The 23343-nt window shown below is 41.1% G+C and overlaps 2 protein-coding genes and 1 long non-coding RNA gene across 4 annotated transcripts in view; 1 reads left to right on the plus strand and 2 right to left on the minus strand.

Moving 5' to 3' along the window:
- The window catches only part of LOC100642322, a 32928-nt gene that overhangs the window by 286 nt on the left and 9299 nt on the right, over positions 1–23343 (plus strand). Inside the window, exons 1-4 of one of the 2 annotated variants that reach the window (XM_003394876.4) lie at positions 5595–5841; positions 6754–8034; positions 9710–9853; positions 15138–15315. In XM_003394876.4, the coding sequence (XP_003394924.1) occupies positions 7134–8034; positions 9710–9853; positions 15138–15315 (1223 nt within the window). In that variant the 5' untranslated portion in view covers positions 5595–5841; positions 6754–7133. Of the gene's footprint in view, positions 1–5594; positions 5842–6753; positions 8035–9709; positions 9854–15137; positions 15316–23343 lie in introns of those variants that run through there. The other variant, XM_048405243.1, reaches the window with a different exon arrangement.
- LOC100642444 (arrestin domain-containing protein 2-like) lies at positions 369–3878 on the minus strand. The gene is made up of 8 exons (XM_003394877.4): positions 3578–3878; positions 2721–2858; positions 2375–2589; positions 2112–2297; positions 1818–2017; positions 1398–1615; positions 1183–1311; positions 369–1101 (listed from the first exon to the last, which is right to left on the minus strand). The coding sequence occupies exons 1-8, from the start codon at positions 3693–3695 to the stop codon at positions 1088–1090; spliced, it is 1218 nt and encodes a 405-aa protein (XP_003394925.2). The 5' UTR covers positions 3696–3878; the 3' UTR covers positions 369–1087.
- Positions 18704–21189, minus strand: LOC100642921. The gene is made up of 2 exons (XR_001098636.3): positions 19895–21189; positions 18704–19652 (listed from the first exon to the last, which is right to left on the minus strand). It is a non-coding gene; the product is annotated as an uncharacterized LOC100642921 (long non-coding RNA).

A 23343-nucleotide genomic window follows, 5' to 3' on the forward strand; every position in this document is an offset into this window, starting at 1 on the left:
CACGTTCTAATATTTTTTGAATAGAATGCGCGTTGCACGAGCGAACGGTCTATAATTTCGGGAATTTCAAAGCCGATAATCGAACGCGTTCCTGGAACACCGGCTCGATTACTCTACCCCGTATTACGATCAGTATCCATGCTTCCTTTCGTTTCCATTGAATTGCGTTGAATCCGATCTAGAACGAGAACAATGACGGGCAAAATGCGCGACATGCTCGTTCCATCGATCACTCTCTACCACTGGGATTTAACTTAACAGATCGATTTCAATTTTTATGTCGTTGCCCTGCTAATAATTAATTGCATCGCAACTTGACCGATTCTTGGTTTTTCAGCTACTAAATATGTAAATTTAAAACATCGATATTTCGTTCAACATTATAATATTACCAGAAAATTCGTTTGTTCTCCAACTTTTACAGAAATCAATTAGAACATGGATTCTGCGGTCTGTGTATCATATACATTTTTTAGAGGCATTCAGTATTTAATCCGACTGGCGCAATTTCAATTACAGTATGTTAATCATACGTTTACTTGTCCCTTAATTTGCATCGCTCTCACCTCATCATTTTTCGCACTTTCTCGCCCGCTAGATAATCTTGTTGCAGTGACGGGGGTATTAGAGGATTCAGCGGAAACGGAATTAATGGAGCACGTTTGTCGACCTCCCTACTATGATTCTAATACCTCCGAGCCAACCTTGGCTATCGTCTTCAACGATATATTTCAGTCCAACGATATCGATCCTTATATCCTTAATTTCTACGCATTAGAATCACGATGATAGTCGTTTAAATTAATCGTTTTGTAAATTAAACTCTTCGATCTAGTCGCTTTTAATAAAACAAGCTGGTTCAGTCATGAAAGAAAATCGATAGCACGAAAAGTATATTCATATGCTTGTAAGCATAGTGCAAATGTGTATATAATCGTACATATAAAATAGTAAAAATCGGTTAATAACTTGTATCAAAATATATAGAGAATCTTCAACGTAGCTTTTCACCTGCCGGTGAATTTTGTTTTGTCTCGAACGACTCAGGCACGCGGGTAGTCGACTCCCATTCGCTATAACCTTCCATTCATTTCGATATACCTGGAAGAAAGAAATTCAACTGATAATTTATTCTACGATTAAAAACACTTAGATTGTTTCCTAATGGATTTATCATCTTACTTTGTGTTGGATAGTTAAACACAGGATATCTAGGCGCAAAGAAAGTATTCGCACCGTACACGAAATCCGACTCATTGTGGTCTTTAATGTTTTGAGTTCCAGATATACATTCTTCGTAGGATGGTGGTGCTAAACAAGAGACAAAAGGTAATGCCCACTAACTTGCTACTTCATCTTCTTTTGCTTATATTAAACACAGGTTATTCATTTCTTACTTATATCCAGGTTAAACGTAGAACTGTTAGCTAGATCTTGTGCTGGAGCTGTCGGAATATTTGATTCACTTGCTTGTTTTGGCATCGGCATTATCGCGGGCTTTGTCACATCTGAGTTTGAGGAGTAGGGTACGACGTTGTACGGAGATGGCAAAGACGGATAATATAATGGTATCGTTCCGATCAGAAGAGGATAAGTTCTCTTAATTTTAGAACACCTGATTTTATACATCAATAAAACCATCGATGAACATAATTGAGATTTTAGAAAGTAAATCGCGATTATTATACTGTGTCATAGTTATTAACTTATATCTTTGTTATCATACTTGTTTCTAGTATTGATATTACGATAGTAATCTGAGCCGAAGCAATAAGAATAGCTGGAAGTACTATCCATTTTCAATCCGTATTACTTACGTTGCCGAAATGTGAACAGAGACGATCAACTCGTAATTTAAGTTTATTATTTTACAATATTGAAGATAAGAGGGTGCCATGGGTGGTACCAAAATCTCCGACGTTATTTGCCCATTTTTCGGAAATGGTCCAAAATGGGTCGCTTTTTTTATTACTTTGACATTACTCAATGTCTTCGATGTCGCGCGAAATTGGAGTTTCTGCAAGAAGAAAAAGAATAGACGAAGGACGAAATAAAATAATGCTTCGGCATTGGAGAAATTGCTATCTCGACCATTTTCAACCGCCACTCACTCGTAATAATGTCGCGCTGACTTTTGTAATCACTTCATTCGAGTAATTCGTGTAATTCAGCATTGTATTTATCGTCTGCCCTGGTACGTATCCGGAGGAAGGCACCGTGATCTGCAAATCCATCGAGCCTTTCCCGCACCAGCACAAGCGACTGAAAGTTTTCCTCATTCCATCGTTGATTCCATACTGTGCGAGGAATAGAATAATTCGTTAATTTGAAATACGTTCGCACGTTATTCTAGAGATGAATATCAATTCCTTACGCATTTTTCACGATAAAGGTTCAAGTCTAAATTCGAAACTACGGTGAACGCTGCTTTACACTCATGATCGAACTTCCATGGTCTATCGATCACGGCTTTTACCGTGTATCTTATGTAGCCATTCGTGTGCTCGAAGCTGCATGGTATATTATTGGGCAATCGGAAGCTAAATGTATACTCGTTATGTCCGTAGGGGATTTTATGCCCTACCTGGCCTGCAAAATTGATAAGCTAGTTACTATCTTGAATTTCGTAGATTTCATTCGTTATCTTCTGTTTTTCATTAACACCGATCATCGTCTTGCTTAAATATTTAAATCTGCCGAACTTGAAAACTTTCACTCACAATCCTGTACACCAAATATGTTGTACTTGAAATGGTAGTATTCCTCCGAATTGCTATAGGTTTGCGTCTTTGAATCATTTAATGAATCACTTTCGGTCCAATGGACATATGATATCCCCTTTGTGCTAACATATAGTCCTACAATCAAGGATCAATCAGATTTTAGATAAATTTATAATCGATTTCTATTTATCTCTGGATATACCGTTCGATAAAAAGACAATAATCTTATCAGACTGATTCATCTCATTAGCACGATTAAATAACGATATATTTATGCGCCTAATTAGAATTGCGCAATTTTTCGAAATGAAATAATGATCATCTCATGATACAATATTATTTGTACTCTGACGTCTTCAACTAGAGACGATTAACCGTGAATCTACTAATGATCCACATTTCGTAATTTTTTTTCAACGACGCACGTTCCTTGCTGTTTGCAGAATTCGTTGGAACAACGCACAGAGATTAGGTACACGAAAATTTTATCGGCTTATACGTATGTCTCGTTGGCAACGTAATTAAAGAACGTGCGAGTTTCCTTTGGAGCTGCGTACATTTAACGTTGCCGAAAACAGGATTATGCTACTGTAACAGTTATTTCAGATGAAACGTAGTAAAGCGGTTTATCGGGGAAGAGAACAATACAAGGATGTTATTGTTTGCAGAGATATCAGTTTCTCATATCGAATTCACATTAGCATTGTAATTATCAATTACCACATCACGTTTAGTTTGAAATGTCTTTAAATTCGCAAACTATGTATGTACTACATAGTTAAAAGCCGAAGACGATTCCTCTGAACGCGGCGCGTTTGAAGGTTCTATCGCGTTACACAACCATAATAACTCACCTCTAACCTGCTTCTCTTTTAGTGTGTCTAGGATAATTTTTCCACTGACAGTTTCACCGGGCATATATGTGGCGTTTGATCGATCGAATGTCACGCCAAATAGCTTCAACGACGGCATGGCGTATAGGGAACGCTCAGTACTGGTGATTCACAGCGCCAAATTTTTTTTAACCCTGTGAGAAATTCTTCCCGAGAATTTTCTCACTGTGCCAGAGGAACTTTCACAGAGTACAGTTTATAAATCATCCGGGACTCACTTGACCATCGACTGAATCGAATTTTTGTTTCACATTGATACTAAAACAACAAATGGCGATCGAGTCATATTATCAGGATTGGAATCGGTAGATAAAAGCGAGGATATGCCGTCATTATCAACGTGATATCTGGCAGTTAGCGATAGCGGAAATTTTTTAAATACCAGGAACATGATAATTTGCCATTAGATCCGTTTGGATAGGGAATAGTTTCTAATTTTTTGCGCACAGAGCAGGAATCTCTCTTGAGTTTATGAAAGTTATGGTTTAAAAGACGCGCTGCGACGATGTTTCAAACGATAGACGCGATTTTCCTACTGGCAATCAGTCGAAACTATCCTCAAGAAGAGCCAATCGATATTTTAAGGGCGCGTGATTCGTTTTCCTCATCAGCGCGTAACTTGTACGAATTCAGTTCGTTTCTTCGCTGCTCCCTCACGATCTGATAAATAACGATGACATTTCATGTCATTCCAATACTTTCGAATTATTCCTAAACCACACACGCAATGGACGCTATTGAGTCTTTCAATGGCATTGCCTTTAGTTGGAAGTCTGGTTGACCACGTGTCGTAAAGACGAATCTATATCGAACGTACTCTTATAATTTTAACGTAGGATATAAGATTGATAAATGCAACGAAGATGGATCCACAAGTAATATTTCCGATCATCGACCGTGTTTCGAGGGCAATTTTCCACTTTGAAAATTGCTGCATCGTGTCTGTTTCTGACAATCTGGTTCCACGTTTACCTGTTGGTCGTGTTTGCCGAAGTTTGACCGCAAGCACAGGGCTTGATCCGTGAGCAGTTACCACACGTTGCGGTGCAAATTCGAGCGCAATCTCAGCGAACGTTTATATAGTGTGTCGTCGTGAACCATCGATTACCCTAAAGGGACCGTTGCCACGTTAGTAAGTATCTGCGGTTTTATACGAGAATCCAATTTCCCTTGGGAAAGCTGCGCGCCTTTGCATCCGCTTAGCGAATAAAATTTCCGTCGTTCCAATAAAACTTCACCGTGCATAGGATTAGGAAAAAGCCAGCATCGAGATGTAACGTTTATCGTTGCAAAATTGTCTGATTTGCAAGGACAACTTGTTGTTTGTACTCTTAATTTAAATATCAAAATCGTATCGCAAGTTTCTGTTCTCTTGGCAACAGGTTTATTATGAATACGAACTGTTTGTTGATATTAAGGTGAAATATGTATCAATTCATATATCAATAATTAGTTCCGGTTGTTTCCCTTTGTGCGTTTAACATATATGTTTAACGGACGCTGGCAAATATTTTTCGAGCATGGTAATAACGGATTACCAAAATAATAACGTAAATTCATAGGCGGAAATCTTCAACGTGGATAGAGAAATCGATACAATGGAATATTTGCGCTATCGATTTCAAATCGAACATCATTCCCCTGATATCCATCTATTCTCTTACATAAACAGCTTCTGTTAAATAGGATTATCTTTCATTGAACTCAGGTGTTCTTGGAAAATAATGGACCTCAAAAGAGTCCTCTAACACGTGACATTTGTACCGTTATTTTATTCCTTCAACGAAAAGATGAAATCCATCATCAGGTGGTGAGCTACGGAGATCCCGCGGAGTCACGGAAGCGAAATGGATCGAATTGATAAAGAGACACGTGCGAAGAGAAAGGAAGCCCCGGGGACGCTGGAGGTGGGAGGTCGAGCAGGGTGAAGTCGCTGGCGGGGTGGAGATGGCGGCCCGTACGCTCCAACCCCTCAGTAACGCGGTAGCCTCTGTCGAAGAGGTAGCTCGGTGGTTTCGTGCTCCGTTACTCGACATAACGTTCTCCGCTTTCCTCGTGTTCTCAATTTTCGGCAGTCTGCGTGTCGTTGGTTTCTAACGAGATCGTTCGGACTGAAGAGAAAAATTTGAAATTTACCGAAGAAGTTGGAACAATGTAGCGTGAAGATATCTCTCGAGCGGTTACGATCAACAGGTTAATTCTTCGGCGATAAACCGAAGCGACTGGTGAGATTGAAGTCTCTCAAATGTTTGTTTGTCGAATCGAGGACAATAATTGAGGCACGAGCACTTAGAATGTTCGACTACTTTAGGTGCAGATACGTCAGCACGAGCTGCTGTCAATAACTCGTATTAAATTTGTAACTTGTTATAATATTTTCACATATTAATTAAAATCTAGTTGAATAAAAAGTAATTGAAAACACGGTGCAACTACGGGCTCACAGTTCGTAATATTGATTTCAGATGGGTTGGTAATTAACCAGCAAAGATGAAAGGGAAACGCGATATGCCCGGTTTTTACGAAATTACTGCAGAGGTTTGCGTTACCGCGCGCAAGATTATTCATATAAATTTTGCGTTTGAGCAAAACATCGCGGTGAATGAGTTGATTCTCTCTTAGTCGACGCTTCCCTTTTATCATTGGCTTGAAACGAGAAAGAAATTTACGACAGCCGAAGGGAAATAAAATATCTTCGCGAGATTCTTTTTATTTATACTCGTTTCACCGCAAGCCGATCGTTTTTCAGGCGAATCGTCGCGTTGCCGCACTTCGGTTACCTTCGATAGCGAAGGCAAGCGTCCACGGTGTTTGAAGAGGTCTGTTTGACCTTAGGAAACCGTAGCTGTGCCAAGAACAAAAGTTTATTGGCATCTCTGCTGTCCTTTATATACCAATCACAAAAAAATTACTCTTCGACACACGCTGACGTTGCTGTTTACCATTAAGAAGTAAATTTTGTACGATATTTATAACAGGATATTTTTGTTATTTTTATAGCACGATAATATCAACGTTCTCAATTTCTATTTAAGTGGTTGCTTCGAATGGCAAATGTGATACGAAGCGTTCATCGGTCTGTCCTTTTTTTAAGAGTTCTAAGGGTCCAGCGTGTCCTTTAATCTCTTTGTCTGCAGACGAATTCTCGGAGATCCTTTCTCACCCTTTGGGCTGTTCTCTGAATCACCGCGTCATTCCGTAATAGCAGTGCGTAAAAGCAAAAGACTAGAGAACCATCGTAGAAGGGACAGCAACTTGACAATTGGGTGCGGAGATGAAAATTCAATCCACTCCGGAAGGTTGGCGCGCTGTTCGGGGAAGACTCGTGGCGAGCCGGCACAACAAAGAGTATCGTGTTTCATCATCATTGTGGAAGCGCAATGGCAGAGGAGCTTTCTGCTTTCGCTTGGTAAATTAAAAAAAGAAGAAAATCACGAAGGCAAGAAGAATTAATAAGCAAAGGACAAGCAGGGATCAAAAGGGATAGCAAGGACGTTCATCGAGTTATCGAGCTGAGATGGCGACAAACAGTCCCGGACAATCGATACATCTAAAATCCCCGCGAAGTCCCCGTCAGCTACCGCAACTACCTCAAATCCCGATCGGAGGACGCAGAAGTCCCACGCAATTGTCTGTGAGCAAGTCACCGGGCACGCCATTGGTTTTTGAGTTCCCTCCGGAATACTATCCGGAGACACCCAATACAAGTTTCGATTTCGAGGAGTTTGGACGATTGAACGAGCCCGATCGAGGGCCCAGAAGTCCGAGTTATTACGTTCGTCAGGGATGTAGGAGTCCAAAGAGTCCGACCCCGGACCTGTTGCACTCACCGAATAGAAAATCTCCTATTTTTCAATTCTCCGAGTGTAGAAAAAATTTGGGAAAGACCATGAGCTATCCGCCAAGGAGTCCGGTCTCTGTCTCGCCTATAGTGCCGGTCAGGTCTCCTAGTTCCTCGAATTTCGGTTCCAAAAACCTGAAATCTTTCGATCATCGTAAAAGTTCTTGTTTCGGATTGAGTGGTTCTAAAAATCCCATGTCTCCGACTATCGTCACCTCTTTGACTCACGGATTGTCTAGTCTAAAGCACTCTGAAATGATTATGGATCACCAGAGCAACGTGAATTACAAGACCAATGAATCCGGAACGTCTTGCGTAGAAGGATCTTACCGAGATAAAAATGACAGTCCGAATAGTAAGAAGGGTAGCAAGAAGAGTAGTCATTTTAATCGCAGTCAAGGATGCTTAAACGAATCTAGCAAGAGTCAGAACGAGAACACGGAGGATGTTTATGGGAGAAATGGAAAAAATATGTCGAGGAGATCGACCAGCGACTTGACTGATATGGGGGACGCGGATACGGAGGTGACTTTGCTCTCTAGCCCTCGAAGAAGAGGTTCCATGAAGGGTGGTCTTGGTGAGTAAAATAAATCATCACACAATGGTACGCTCACCGTTGGTCTCGAACAAAATAAAATTCATTTCCAGTAAAGTTTTTCCAAGGATATTAATAAAGTTGTCCTCTATTGTATTTGTCAAAAGTTCGCTTAAAAAGAGCATGGAAGTCTTAATTGAAAATTTATTGGATCAAAATGGGTCAATCTTCGGGAGCGTATTGTCGACTGGCAATTCTCTCGTCGAAAGAATCTCCGGAATCGTATTTTAAAGGACTTTGCAAAGTGCAACGAGCGCGGAAAAGATTCAATTAACGGGGCTATCGTTGCACGAGGCAAAGAGAGTTAATTATCGATTCGTTATCGCGTGGGCGGGTCTCGTGTCCAGTGAAATCGCAAATTATATTATCTCGTAATGAGATACATCGTTTTCCGGACACCTCTAATTATTCAGCCGTTGAAGCATCCGCGGAACAACGCTCTCTCGCGTGGTGATCAACGAGGGGGATCGTCGATAGGATTAAAATCATTAGCCATTACTCCATCGGTTTTACCGATTCCTCCTTCTCCTCTCCCCTCCATTTCTTTTCAATGTCACGTGCGATGGCAGGATTATCGGTTTTAATTAATGCTGGTAGCATCTCGCACTGATTCCCCCGAGTGGTTCGAAGCGTGCAACGCGGTAACGAGCCACGCGACTTCCGAAGTTAAATTTTTTAATCAATTTGTAATCGATGACAATTGTTTCGTAATCGAGCTAAACGTGAACGACGACTCGGCCACGTGACACGGTTGTTCGAAGAAGTCAGATTCGTCAAAGATGAGAGGAGTGGAATTTCCCATATATTTCGGAAACGCCAGGTGCGCTTCTCGGTTCGTTGGTACCAGCGAGAACGTAATTTGCTTACGGGTTGGAACATCCCATTGTTCTTAAAGTCAGAGTATTCTGTTTTGTATAAACTGCGTCCCCGTTTTCTCGCGGCTGCACGGCACAGAGATCATAATTACAACGCTTTAAACCATCTTACCGTGCATGATGTTCTTCCTACCTCCGCTTCGCTGGAATTAATAGCAACGTCGTTATTAGCCCGTGTGTTTCAGAGTTAGTCGCTTTGTTCTTCGAGTCTCGCGTCACGTATTTTCCATAATCCTCAGCCTTTCGCGTTGTGCTTAATCACGTCACGCGGCAGACAAAGGAAAGGGCTACCGAGAAACTAAAAGTTGGCTCGACGTAATCATTTTCCCCAGACCGTCTTACCAATCCCAATTGGATCTTCGTTTAAAGGCGGCGAATAAAACCAGCTTTCGTCCTATTCGTTCCAGCCAGTATCCTTTCCCACTCGTGCTCCTTTTTTCCCTTGCCATCGGGAACTTTCTTTTTGCTTACGGGAACGAAAGGCTGATCCGCGTATTTCGAGCGATTAATCCTTTAATACCGTTCGATCTTTAATCCCTTGAGCTAGGCACATAGCTTTTGCTCACGCATTGGAACAGGATCAAAGTCAGGGGTTAGCGGTCATCGCCATGATCGTGGGGAATCGTCGTTTGGCGCGTTTCACGGGCATTAAGAACGGCGTCGAGCAATTACCAGGGATTCTAGATCGCCTTTATTCGCGACAAATCCCTTTGAACCTTGTACGCGACGCGAATTCCCGGCCAGCATTTGATGAAATTGCCCGAGACGTTTCTGTGTTGCAGCCTACCTCGCGTCCAGACGGGGTTCCCGCGACAGCCAATGCTCCAATTTGTCGAACGTCAGCAATGAGAACGTGGGTCCGTTGAACTTCAGCGCTCACCCCCGCGCCAGGCAGCGGAGGACCTCCAATTTCTTGGAGCTACCCGGTAAGCACGTATTTCCATCGTTAAGGCTGTCGAATGCGATATTTCTTCGGTCTTCTGGTCGTTGATCGCGGTTAAGGACGGTAGATGGTGGCAGGTGGTAGACGTCGTAAAGATGGAGTGGAAAGACGCAGCTGGATTACCTTGTATACAGGGCTGACATTTTCCAGTCAATTTTCAATTTACTTTATTAAATTTTGGTTTTAAGATCGTGGTTGTGAAAGCACATTTCAAGGATTTTATTAATATTTCGTTTGCGGTTATTTCTTTTGTTTCTATAATGTATGAAATTCTTTTTCTGTTCACTGGTATATATAGCAGCAGTATAATAGCTTTTATATTAAATACATTTTTGATCCTTGATGGATTATTATGTAAAAGCAGACTGTGCGTGTTTCATGGTCGGAAGAAATTGTTATCATTGCTGGATCTTTCTTTCTTCGGAGCAATTTAAATGACAGAGAATTATATTTACTTGTATAACTTTATCAGGCATTCCAGCTTTTAGTTAGACGTAGGAATTTTCACGATATTTTTCTTCCTGTCAATTTTTGTAACCGAGTTGTAACAATTGAGCGGCAGATTCGCTAGAACGGGGTCAAGTTATCAGATCGACCATTGTTACCGGCGTTTTTAATCGTACATTACTGTTTACTTTGAATGGTATCGGAAGCGGCGACGGCACCGAGCTGCCTGTCCTGGTTTAAAACTTTCAATACGCAATTCGAATGTGGAACGAGGTTTCTCCCAACGAAATAAATATACACGTCTAATTTATGTCACCTTATATCTGAATCTAACAGCGGGCCGCGGAATGAACTATCGTGCAATCACGATGTTCAACGTGGTCTCGCCGAATTCTTTCATTGAGCAATTAATTATGCAAGTCCCTATGAACATTCCTCTCGATCGAACGAAGCTATTAAATCTTGAATTTTTCCAATATCTAACGTCTATTCGTTCATCAAAACGTTGTTGCGCTTTAACGAGAAACAAGGGGAAATAAAAAAGATTCAGTCACACCGATCACTTTGCATTCGCGTCGATGCCACGGAGCTCAAGCTCAATTTACATTGAAAACGCTTTTTCATCTGCGTTTCAACACGACGAGGGTGGAAAAGGAAAGGTTCCACCGCTTCCTTCGCTTGAAGAACCATCGAGGGTTAGGTAATATCGCGAACAGGATCGCGAAGGTAATCTCTGCCCCCGTGCGTCGAAGTTTCGCGGTGGGGATAGCTTGTAGATCTACCCTTGAATGGATTTCCTGGCGGCATTGGAGCTGCGGAACATATCAAACTGACAGATTACCCAGGAGTATCCGAGACGGCCGTATCTGCACGGCGGAAATTAATTACGCGGCCGACGTCCGTTGGGTAAATACTTTCCACAAATAACCAAGCCAACGACGACCTCTGTCGATGGAACAAAACCGTCGTCGACATGTGATATTAGGATTAGCGATGTTAGGAAGCCGTGTTGGTCAACCAGTTACATACCGGTGGAGAAATAGCAGTGGAGAGAGGAGAACGAGGAAAAATGAGACACGTTCTCGTAGATCGTCATGATAATCTCGTCTGATAATAAGTTTTTTCCTGGCTGGCGGGCGGATTCTCATTAATAACCGAGAGTACTGGTCGGAAATAGGAAATTGATGCCACATGTAAATTATTGTTCCCGTGTTTATGATGATAAACTAGACTGCAGTTGTTTATATAGTTATTTATGAGAGATTTAAATATACAGAATATCCAACGATAAGAGGATAAATGTTTACGGTTAAACGATAATACACGTCGTCCTTTCGATTCCTTTCTCTTTTTTCCTCTTGTTTTTTAACCAATACGATTAAAAAAATCTCAAAGCGGAGAAATGTCCTTCGGTATAAAATATAACGTAGTGAATAAGAGGAAAAGGTACGAGTAAGCGCTTGAAATGTGGGTGTCCAGAAGATAACCGACAACAAAACGTTCGACACAATCGTTTCCAAGAGGGAAAAATGATCGCGGAAATGTACATGCTCAGATACGCTCGCCAGTCGGGAGCGTTGTTCTTTGATAACGTGGTTTTTGTCGGATGCTTTTATGATCGGCTTCTTTCTCGTGGCACGCGCAATATTGCGAATTTTTGTTGACAAAAATTCCTCGGCGTATTTTTGCCATTCTGAAAATATTTAGAGGGAGGAACGAGACCGGTGATATTCCCATTTATCGTTACGATTCCTCAGATAAGACGCGTATAAGACGAACCGAACCGATGCGACGCAATGATATATACGTCGATAGGATAAACGAAGTGGAATAGGATGGGCTAGGTCAGACACGGGTCGCCTTTGTCTCGAACGCCTCGGGATTCTTCCTGCTTTCTCCATTGGCTTCGTCATTTCCTCTGCGTCCGGTTTAATTATTCACCGCCTTCTACTTCTTTGTGCTGCTTCTGTTTCGAGAAAGCCTTCGGGCATTGTGTTTTTTACCTAAATTGTGGACAATTAAGCTTCATGGGAGCTACCGTTGTTTTTTAATTCAGAGAAAACAAGAAAAACGAGCCGAAAATGTTTGCGAGTTAGATTTAAATTAACTTGAAGCTTAATTATTTTTACCTTCAGAAAATTGACATAAAATTTAAGATTTGATTGTTTTCGCCGAATTATTAATTTTTTTGTTAATGGTCGAAAAATCTAAATAAGGATAAAATCTAACAGAGAAATCCGTATGCTTCGAAGTATTAAAACATGTTACTACACGTACTGCTAAAAGCTTAGGGATTTACAGACGTGACAAAGTTCTCAACGTAATTAATATGTTGTTTTCTCTACTTATCTCGCTTTTAATGGAAGATGCATTTGTACTACTTTTTCATCGAATCCCTCCGTTGTATTTGCCTCGTTGTACTCTTATTTCTAGATCAGTCTGAGCGTAGTAACAAGTTCAATCTGTGCCCTCGCTGTCTCTCAATTTGCGGGAGCTTTATCTTTTCTCCACTTACCTCCGAAATACCTTGGAAGATCGGATTTCATTCGTAGTTTCAAACGATAGTCATCGAAGCTCCCATTTGCGCGTCTAAGCTTCCGATTGCTTGAGGGCATTGGAATTTCCCTTCGAATCGATGAAAACTTGCCGCTAATTTCGACTAGGCAAAGTTTTAGCCAGTGTCGTTGCCGTAATTAGATACTCGGCTCGGGAGACGAACTTCTTGAGTGCCTCGTCGACCTGTAACCGCATTAAATGCCCGCTTTGTCGGTCGTCGTGTACGCCACGTGTTCCTGGTTCAATTTTCATCCACCTTTGGAACTTGTCCCTGTATGTTAACGAACTGTTGCTCGTCGAAGGTTACCGGTAAAATTATTTCTTCTGTGGCTGTTCGTTTGACGCAACGATTTTTCAGCTGCCATTTTCATCTGCTTCGTCCACTAAGAATTCGATTATTCATTGTTGGACATAGATGGCAAGGAGATCATGCAATTTTTGGCAATTTTTTTCTAATTTTTCATTTTTATTTCTGTGGTACGTGTTTTGTGGTTCAATAGTACAACAGTTCTATTGTCAAATCAGAATAGACGAGAGTTTAAAACGTATTGATAGTATTGATATAAATTAGAGGATGAACACTATTCGTTGCAACAGATGAAACAGACTTATCGCAGATGAAACAACGAATAGCACGTATTGCGTAGGTGGTAGAAGTATTTTTGAATGTATCCGAGGTACGGGCTCTGTTGAAGATTTAATTAAGTGGATAATAAAGGGATTTATAAATAAAAATATTATAGAAATAATTGCAAGACTCTGAACAGAAATTTATTCCATGATTGGCCATTCCCTGGGTGGTTCATAGGATCTGATGTAGTATGCATGAGCTGGTTGTGACCGCACTGTAAACCAACGAAGACCCATGGTTTGTTATGGTATTTCGCAGACCCTTTGAATACTGGATTACGTCCGAACGTTAAGGTCTCCCTTCATTTCGCATTTCTGCTAAGTAATACTTCTATTCAAATATGTGTACATGCAACGTGACGTAGATTATAATTCTCCACGTATAATAGTCGTTCGACTAAACTACATTATACCTACATAAATATTTATCGATGCGATGGAGCCCACAGAAAAATATTGAAAAAGTTGAATAGGATGGTATACCCGTGGAAGTTAGTTGGAAACCGGTTGCATTAAACCGCGTTGAAAAAGGGAATGAAATCCTGCGGAGTTTACAGGGCTGGAATTTTCGTTTTGAATTCGAGAGTTTTGGTGATCGAAATGGCGATTGTAAACAGTTTTCAAGTTCACGCATTATAAAACGACGATTAGAACACAGTTTTCCCTTTATATTTTAAGAGCGAAAGAAGAAGAGTGAACCAAAATTGGTAAGTAGGGAGAAAAAAAACGTTTGAAAAGTTAGCAAGCTGTTCGAACAGCCTTCGAAGCTTCGAAAGCTTTGCTCGTATATTTACTGTGCGTCACGTCATAATTGGAGAACTTCCAAAAGTAAGAAAAAAAAATGATGGTAGTTTGTTCAACGTAAATCGAGGGTTTCTTTTTACCAGATGTGAACTTATCAAGCTCTTTGCCTTTCACTCTTCCATCGGATTATTTACTTTTTTTTTCGTGTACCCTTTGCTTTAAGACTGGGATTACACAGACATTTTTTACGCTGCCTGTCGCGTGTCGCACGCGGCAAACACAGCACGCTGGCAATGCGATAGAATGTTTAGTGTCGGCGTGTAACACGCAGCGTATACGATACTCATCCATTCGTACAACGGAGAAAACGCGACGTACAATACGCGACGTATGAAACGTCTTTGTAATCCTGGCTTAAAATTGATCTCGTCACTTTCGAATATGTATGTAAGTATGTAGAAACATTAACCGCAGTAAGACAAAGTATTTTGAAGCGCGAACCGACTAGATAGTCGAATCGTGTGTATGCGCGGACAGCGGAAAGAGAGTCAGTCTTCGATTGGTATGCGATGAGGACAGTCCTATTGTAATACCTTTTTTGCGGCATTTTTCGATTAAATTATTCTTAAAATTTCCCTATTTGTTTTCTTCTTCACGCGTGATACTCTTTTTACGTATATGTATATATTTGCTGATAAATTTTTAAGAGATTTATTTGACGTTCATTACGTTCATAGAGATTCAGAAGGACGAATAACCGAGAGAGCAAATGGAAAACGAAGATAACTATCTAATTAATCGAATGTCCGAGCGATATCTGTTTATATTGTTTGTTGGTCTATTTGAACTAATGGCCTGGCTTTAATTAACTGTCTGTCAATATGTTTCAGTGCCAGATCACATCAGGCCGCGAGTACATAGTTTACCAGAGAAAGCGTACAACCCGAGAGCAGGAGAGGATCTGTATAGACTTCGGGCATTCAGCATCACCCATAAAGGCGTCGTTAATCGCGGTGATTCGATTATCTCGAGACGTAGCAGGAGCAACACTTCTGTCAATAGTAGCAGGTAATTAACCCTTGTTAAGAGTTATGTTTTTTCGTGTATGCGATTGTGAAAACTCGTCATAAGTATGTTTCAGTAGGAAATAATCGAAGCGAAACGTACGAAAATTGAAAAATTAAGGATTCGTATGGTGCCTTGATTGTGCAGAGCACTGGGCAAAAAATTTGAAGCTTATCGCGTTCTAGTATTTTTTGAATAGAATGCGCGTCGCACGAGCGAACGATCTACAATTTCGGGAATTTCAAAGCCGATAATCGAGCGCTCCTCCGTATGCAGGATCAGTATTCTTGATTCTTTTCGTTTCCATTGAATTGCGCTGAATCCGATCTAGAACGAGAACAATGACGGGCAAAATGCGCGACATGCTCGTTCCATCGATCACTCTCTACCACCGGGATTTAACTTATCAGACCGATTTCAATTTTCATGTCATTGCCCTGCTAAATAATTAATTGCATCGCAACGTGACTGATTCTCGGTTTTTCAACCATTAAATATGTAAATTTAAAACATCGATATTTCGTTCAACATTATAATATTACCGGAAAATTCTTTTGTTCTCCAACTTTTACAGAAATCAATTAGAACATGGATTCGACGCTCTCTGTATTATATATATTTTCCAGAGGCATTCGGCATCGAATCCGACTACAGTAATTTCAATTACAGTATGTTAATCATACGCTTACTTGTCCCTCAATTTGCATCGCTCGCCCCTCATCGTTTTTCACACTTGTTCACCCGCTAGAGAATCTCGTTGTACTGGTGGGGTTATTAGAGGATTCAGCGGAAACGGAATTAATGGAGCACGTTTGTCGACTTCCCTACTATGATTCGAATACCTTCGAGTCAACCTCGGCCATCGTCTTCAACGGTATATTTCAGTCCAACGATATCGATCCCCGTATCCTTAATTTCTACGCATTAGAATTGCGATAATAATCGTTTAAATTAATCATTTTGTAAATTAAGCTCTTCGATCTAGTCGCTTTTAATAAAACAAGCTGTTTCAGTCATGAAAGAAAATCGATTGATTTTTGCTTCCGTCTCTCGAAAATTCATTCTTTTAGCGACCATGGAGCACATGACATTTCCAACCGGGTAGAGGTAGAGGTAGTATCGTGGCGCTACGTTCGCGCTTTCATTCGTTTGCCTTCGACTTTCGTTACGAGAGGCCATAAGTCTTCCCTTCCCTTCCCTTCCCTTCCCTGACAGAGAAAAATCGCTCATAGCCATGGCAATGGCGCTTGTACTTCGTCCCCGTTAAACTGATTGTCACGATAAAAATTTATGACAATCAGAGCTACCATGCTGAAAATTTAATTCGCCGGTGATAAGCACAGGAAGGGCATGTTTATTTGGGGATCGCGTTCCTGATACCATGTTCGATAAGATAATCGCGTTCGCGTCGCGATAAAATCCTTGACAAATCGATCACGCTAAAACGCGTGGCCCCTTTTCTAACGAAGACATTTAGGTAAGAATTAAAAAGTGAAAGTTCACGGAAGGAGGTACGTCGAAGTGGAAAATAATTTCGATTATGATTTTCGGTTAATGGACGTTCGTCAGGATGTGTTTTAAAACAGTAAACGAGAAATTTCATAAATGAAGTCAACGCATGGGGGAAACTACACGTACACGCGGCGCAGGTAATATCTTTATCCTGCAGATATATCTCGGCTATGTTGAAAGATACGGAAAAAATTGCCTCTTACGAGGAGCTGTTTTATGGCCAAACCACATACTTTGAAAGCTATTTTTCTTACGAATGAAAACACGGATGAAATTTCTGGCTTCTATATCAACCTCCTATTAGTACCAAACTAAATTTAAAATCTCTAAATTTCGATCTTCCGATTGCCAGCGATCAATTGCCAACTACGTATTTTTAGCGCATAATTCTGCGATCCTGTCAAGATAAAGGAAAATTCATTTCTGGACATTTTCCATGGTTTCCTGATATTCATTTTCTCGCGGACTTTCCACCGTATTTATCACGCTTTTCGATGAGATGGAAACTTGTTCCACGCTTCCAGCATTCCATGTTTAGCCGGCTGTCTTCCCTAAACTAGAAGTCGTAACTGAGAAAGCCCTCGAACCTTGGCGATTTAAACTTTCGCCCGCGGCCGCTGCGTGTCCCCCTAGAGAGTGCCATTTAATTTCGGCAACAAGTGAATTAACCGAGTTCCTACTGTTAACTTCGCACTTTATATCCTACTGTATATTTCAACAAATTGTTACCCGGTGATTAGTTTACAGTCACAATTTGTCGTGCAAGTTGAATCGGTACGCAAAATTCAACGTTAGTTTTTGATGCTGCATTGTGTACTAATAAACGCCTACGTACTGTCATATATATTTCATTGAACAAATTCATCTCTCTCTCTCTCTCTCTCACGGATCTTCTAATTTATTTCTTGATATCATTCCTTTAAACAAGACTTCTCTCTTTCTGTTTCTTACGTTTGAGAAATGACGTTTATAAATCTTCGCATGTATCATCCTTGCTTGAACTTCCGGTTTCTACTTGTTGTCATTTAATAAACGACCTTCGTTTTCCGTCTCATTCGGATAATTTACGCGCTAGGCGAACAAGTTAATTCGTCGCTACCGAGAATGAATCGACTGCAACTTCATTCTTTAAATGCACGAAGAAATCTTCCTCTTTATCTTTTATGACATAATCGTATCCTATATCTAAACGGAGATATTCTTGATTTATCGACAAATGGAATAAAGCGATCGATGAGAAGGGCTGGAGTAACCTTTGCCGATCGCGTAGAAATCTCGCTTTCGTCGACGGGTCGATTTCTATTTTAATTCGAATACGTTTCTCGCAAGGGGGAGATATTAGCAATCATAAACGAGGAAACGTCGGTCGTATTGCCCCTTTTTCACGTTTTTCATTTAACATCGTTTAATTGGATCTCGAAAACGACGTTGAACCCAGCTGAATTGTCGGACGTCCATGACTCGCCATGACCAGGAACGATGACGTTCCTTTTGCAATCGCTGCACGCGTTCGACCAAGGTCGAAAGTTTTAGGGTGACATGAAAATTAACGACAGTCGACGAAATTACTGTTGCGTCGTTTCCAGCACTTTTTGGCAATCAGTCGTTTAAAAAACTCTGAAAAATTATACGGACAAAATGCAATCGCTCAACGATTCTCCAAACGTTTTCTCTTCGTTTCTTTTTCTGTGAGGATTCGAGATAGCCGTGCAATCAGCTTACGGTTCTCAACGAAGGGCATGGATGTGGACGAGCTGTCTTTTTACTTTTGAAAGCACATCGCTTAGGTAACCAGCAATCTCGTTGCTATTCTGAAACGGCAACAATAACGCTCGCTATAGATGGGGGACGTGAGAGATCGGCATTGAACGAACCAGAGAACAGTATCTTAGAAACTTTATTATACAAAGATAATCAAATGTTTGCAACGAAATGTGGGATCAAGTCGTGACAATGATGGAGAGGCTTGCGTATTTAAAGGAGGATCGGTGATACGATCAGGGACGATCCTTAGAGGAAGAAAAGGAAAGGGCGAATCGCTATTTGGCGGGGGACCGCGCCGATTGGAGGAGAGCCAGAGCTCATGGTCGAGGCTTCCAAACGTTCCTTCATTTTCTTATTTTTCTTATTTTCATTATCAGGTATGCGGTGCAAAAGAGAGTGGTTATTTTTGAAAGCCACTTCGAAAGGCCGTGAACGCTTTGACTCGTCGATCAGCTATTCGACTCGACTGGTGTTCTTCCTTCTGTTCCCTGCCGCTTTCGTAGCTGGGTCGCACGTTCTTCCTGACTCGATCCAAGATCAACATACGAGACGCGAGAAAAGACTCTCTGCCTGGCACTAACCGTATTTCCTTTGAATCTCGTTTCGATAGAACCATGCTGGCGTGACGCAGTCGACAAGAACGCGACTAGCTTCTCGAGTGTCTTCCATCGGCTATTTCATTCTCGAATTTTTCACATGGAAATGTTGGAATAGATCGGGAGAACACACTAATATCATACGTGGATCGATGATGGAGTCGAGTCAAAAATACCGCGCGTCAACTCTCCCCTGCGTGGCACGACGTCAAAAGGGTATCCGTTTGTTGTTTTTTAATTGTGATTTGATGTGACGATAATGGATCTAGTCGCTGTACTCGATCGTCTCCTCGTACTCCATGGACTGCTGCGCCCTCGTCGACGACGAGGTCACGGACTTGATGGATGTCGACGATTCGATGACGGACTTGGTCTGTACGCTCTCCAAGGATTTCATGGTGGAGACGGATTTTGATTCCGCCGTGATGTTCATCGATTGCTCGACGAGGCTACCAGCGTTTTCGTTCACTGCCGAAATGAACAAATTCCTATCTTAATACATCATCCGATGTATTGATTCATGATTATTTTAATCGTATCTTATTTTACAAATTCCGAAAAATTCCGATTCACAGGAAATGACTGATAGCATTAATTAGAATTAGAAAGTGAAATAAATAAGCCAGATTGGACGTAAATAACAGGAGGAAATCAAGTTAGAAAAGTAAAAAGGATTCGATCGTGTACCAAATCAAATTAGCAGCACGCACCTTTAGCGACCTCCATTACTCAATGAAAGTTGCGCGTCGGTTTCTCTTAGCCAGTCGGTTCCCAAAGGAAGTTTCCGTGAAGAAAGGAGACGCGAACAACTCGAGATCGAACTCACGAATGGTCCGAACCGCGGAGCTTTGGGTTATTCTAAACCCGTAACCGATGATGGAGAGGGAAAGTCCGCGATCACGTGGCGGTAAAGATGCACGAGTGTCAGGGGGCGAGAGGGTAAGGTGAAAAATATTGAGCGTGTTTGGCGGCTTTTACGACGCGGCGAGGAATATTCGTGGAATTTCGAATGGCTCGCAACGTACGTGTCTCGACGCTGAGTCAATGTTCTTCCGACAACCGCGACGTACGTCTAGCTCATTGTTAGTCATCGCCGTCGAAGATTAGTACTCTGATAACGACTCGAGATAACTGGAACCAATTTATAATCAGTTACGTGTATCTTTGTAATAATTTAATTTCCCGTTTCTTTAGGACAAAATTTAACGAAAAGCGAATTTTTGAAACCTGAGAATTTTCTTAGCCATTGCAATCATCGAAGTTGTAAGGTATTTTGAAATCACATCTGGTGGAGCCTCCAAGAACTGCCTCTGTGTAATGCCGAGGAAAATAGCGATTCGTAATCCGTCTTCTTGATGAGAAAAAGTCACGGTAGGGAAGTTCGTGGAAGAAACTCCATGATCGAGGAATTAGATACGGTTAAACGATAGATCAAGTATGAGAATTTTTATAGCGTTGATGAAACGTTCTTAAACCAACGTCGATTCAACGTTTTCATTACGACGATAATTCTTTTATTTCTGGCGCAGGTCCTTTCGTTATAAATTTCTGTTTCTTCTGGTTTATATTAAGAAGAAGTAAATTCCGATAGAGATTCTTCCATTTAAATATGTATATGTAAAAATATATATCTACTTGAAAGCACAATAATTTCGCATAATGTAAGTGAGTCATTCTCACGAAATCTAAGAATCATATTCTTCACGAACGTTCGTGAGTTTCACCCTCGTTTGAGCACTATTTACAGTGGAAACGCAGTTTGAATTTTTGCCAGATTTTCTGCAAACGTATCGTCTTCGTATTTTTTTCTGCGACATACTTTCAAGGCAGTCTGTTTCAACGCGCAAGGTGATCGGTCACTAAATTTAAAGACTGATCTTCCGAACTAAAGGATGAGTCACTTTTCGATCGTGGAAGATCAGCGTTCTCTACGGTTACATACGAGTAATAATTGATGACTCATGCATGCTAGTGATTGTAGCAAATCGAATTTTCATCCATGGAAACGGTCCAAACGTCGCACATCAAATGACATATGAACTAGGCCGAGTAATTGTCAGCCAACGTTGAATTAATCGGAAAGTTTGACGGGAAACTTTAATTATTGGCCTGGTATGACGTTCATGCGTCATACTGGCAAACCATTCTGCTGCTAGAATAGTACTTTTATTTATATTTGTTTGAACAAAATGACTAAGGTTACGCTATTTCTACGCGACGTAACGAGCTCGTTCAAGGTGACTTTCATTTAATAATTTTCGATGGAAAATTGGATGAAATTAGATAGAAACTGTGATAAATGGTTTCCTGCTACAGAGATTGTTCTTTAATTAAAACGTTCATTTTGCATTGACGTACTTCTATCGATACCCTCCAACGAATTTTCCTTTGTACAATCATCGCGGGACGGTTCTCTCGAAACATCGTAGGAATCCCCTCAAAATAGTCACAACTTGTTTGCGCCCAGGCGTTAGTTAGACCACCGAGAGCGATCCCACAGGGAACGAGCCCGGGAAAATAGGTTTCACGCAGGGAGGTCGGTTCTCTGGCTTACGCGAAAGGTTTCCATCGTCCAGCCTCTCATTCCTCGTCAACCTTTTACGCACAGCCAACTCTGAATTTATGTTCGTCCGTGGTAATGTGCCGTTGGCGAGGATTAACGAATTCTACGAGGAAATTCGATCGTTCGACGATTACCGTTAAAGAAAATAGACTCGACGAAAGGTTGGCTTGAAAGAAATCGCGTTTCGTACATTTAGAACGAAGTTGGCTGGAACGCAGTGCGAACGATTCTCTATGTGAGTATAATTTAGAAACCCGAAACCATTTGCTTCTTTACGCTTTTTCACTGTATTCGATAAATGCAACTTTGTTTCTAACTTCTTGCTGTTCCATTTGCGTGCAATCTCATCGAAATACTCGGATGCGACAACATCGTTTCTTATTCAACGTGACTAGCAAAGATCGATGTTCGAGCTATTCGGATTCTGCTCTCAACCTCGACTCGCTTTTTTCGACGATTCATCTGAAAATTTTCTCTATAAAATTATCGCCAATTTATCAACGTTGATGTGGACGTTTAATCTCTCCCCCTCTCTCTCTCTCTCTGTGAATCCTTTTAATCGATGAAAATTTACGTGTTTTCCTGACGATAGAAGGAGAAAAAGAGGAACCTGGACGATCGTGTAATTTCACGACGGAGATGTTGCAGAAAAAAGTTTGGTCGTTGGAAAGATGATCGTCGAGCAAGAAACGACTACCATTGTGTCTAGACGATAAGAAATTCTTCCGGTGGAGATTGCCTCTCGCTTTCGTCGTGATCGTCTGTTATTACGCCAATTATTACATCGTATCCAAGGAGATGAGCCCAGTCGATGCGTTCCATCGTCTCTTCAAATAGACGGTGTAAATATTTGCACCGGTTTTTCGTTTTCTTACCGGAGAGATCTCTCCCTTTCTCGTCCCTCCGTTTATATATAACTCTGCACGTTACAGCCTCATCTTCGTGTTTCGTGTAAGTGTACTTACACACGTGCCAAACCGGAGGAATGCACGAAGCATTGTTCTTGGCCGGGACACGACGCGTGTCTCGATCGAGAGGAACCACGAGACCGAGTCTTGAAAATCGTGTAAAAGGAACAGTTGAATAATCGTCGGTCGAGATTTTAGACTTGCCACAGCGTTTCTCTGAATAAATGGCTATAAATTCTCGGAATAAATAGACGAAGTTATTAACGTAAATTATTAACGAATAAACGCAGTGTTTTCGCAGAAAAATAGCAAATACCACTGCCAGAGAAACATAAACTTAACAAGCAAATTAAGAGCCAATGAGAATTATGATTCGCGATAGCGACGTTCGTCGCGTCCTGCTACTTTGCCCGATTCATTAGCATTCTAAATATTATCACGATGACCGTACAAAGTGGTCCGTTTTCTACTCGTGTAATCCACCGCGCAGCGCAATTAAAATCAGTCGCGTGGAACGTGCTACATATATCGGCTGCTTTTCAATTATTCGGGCATTTTTGACCGTGTCCACACTGTTTCTCCATTGGCACTCAATCGCGCATCGATTCGCAATTTTTATTCGCCGATAAATAAAATGCCAGGCAATTTTCTACTAATTTCCTGTAGATCGAACAACTCATTCAACCTT

The sequence above is a fragment of the Bombus terrestris genome, chromosome 4 (assembly GCF_910591885.1).
Source record: "Bombus terrestris chromosome 4, iyBomTerr1.2, whole genome shotgun sequence".
In the NCBI taxonomy this organism is placed as follows: Eukaryota; Metazoa; Arthropoda; class Insecta; order Hymenoptera; family Apidae; genus Bombus; species Bombus terrestris.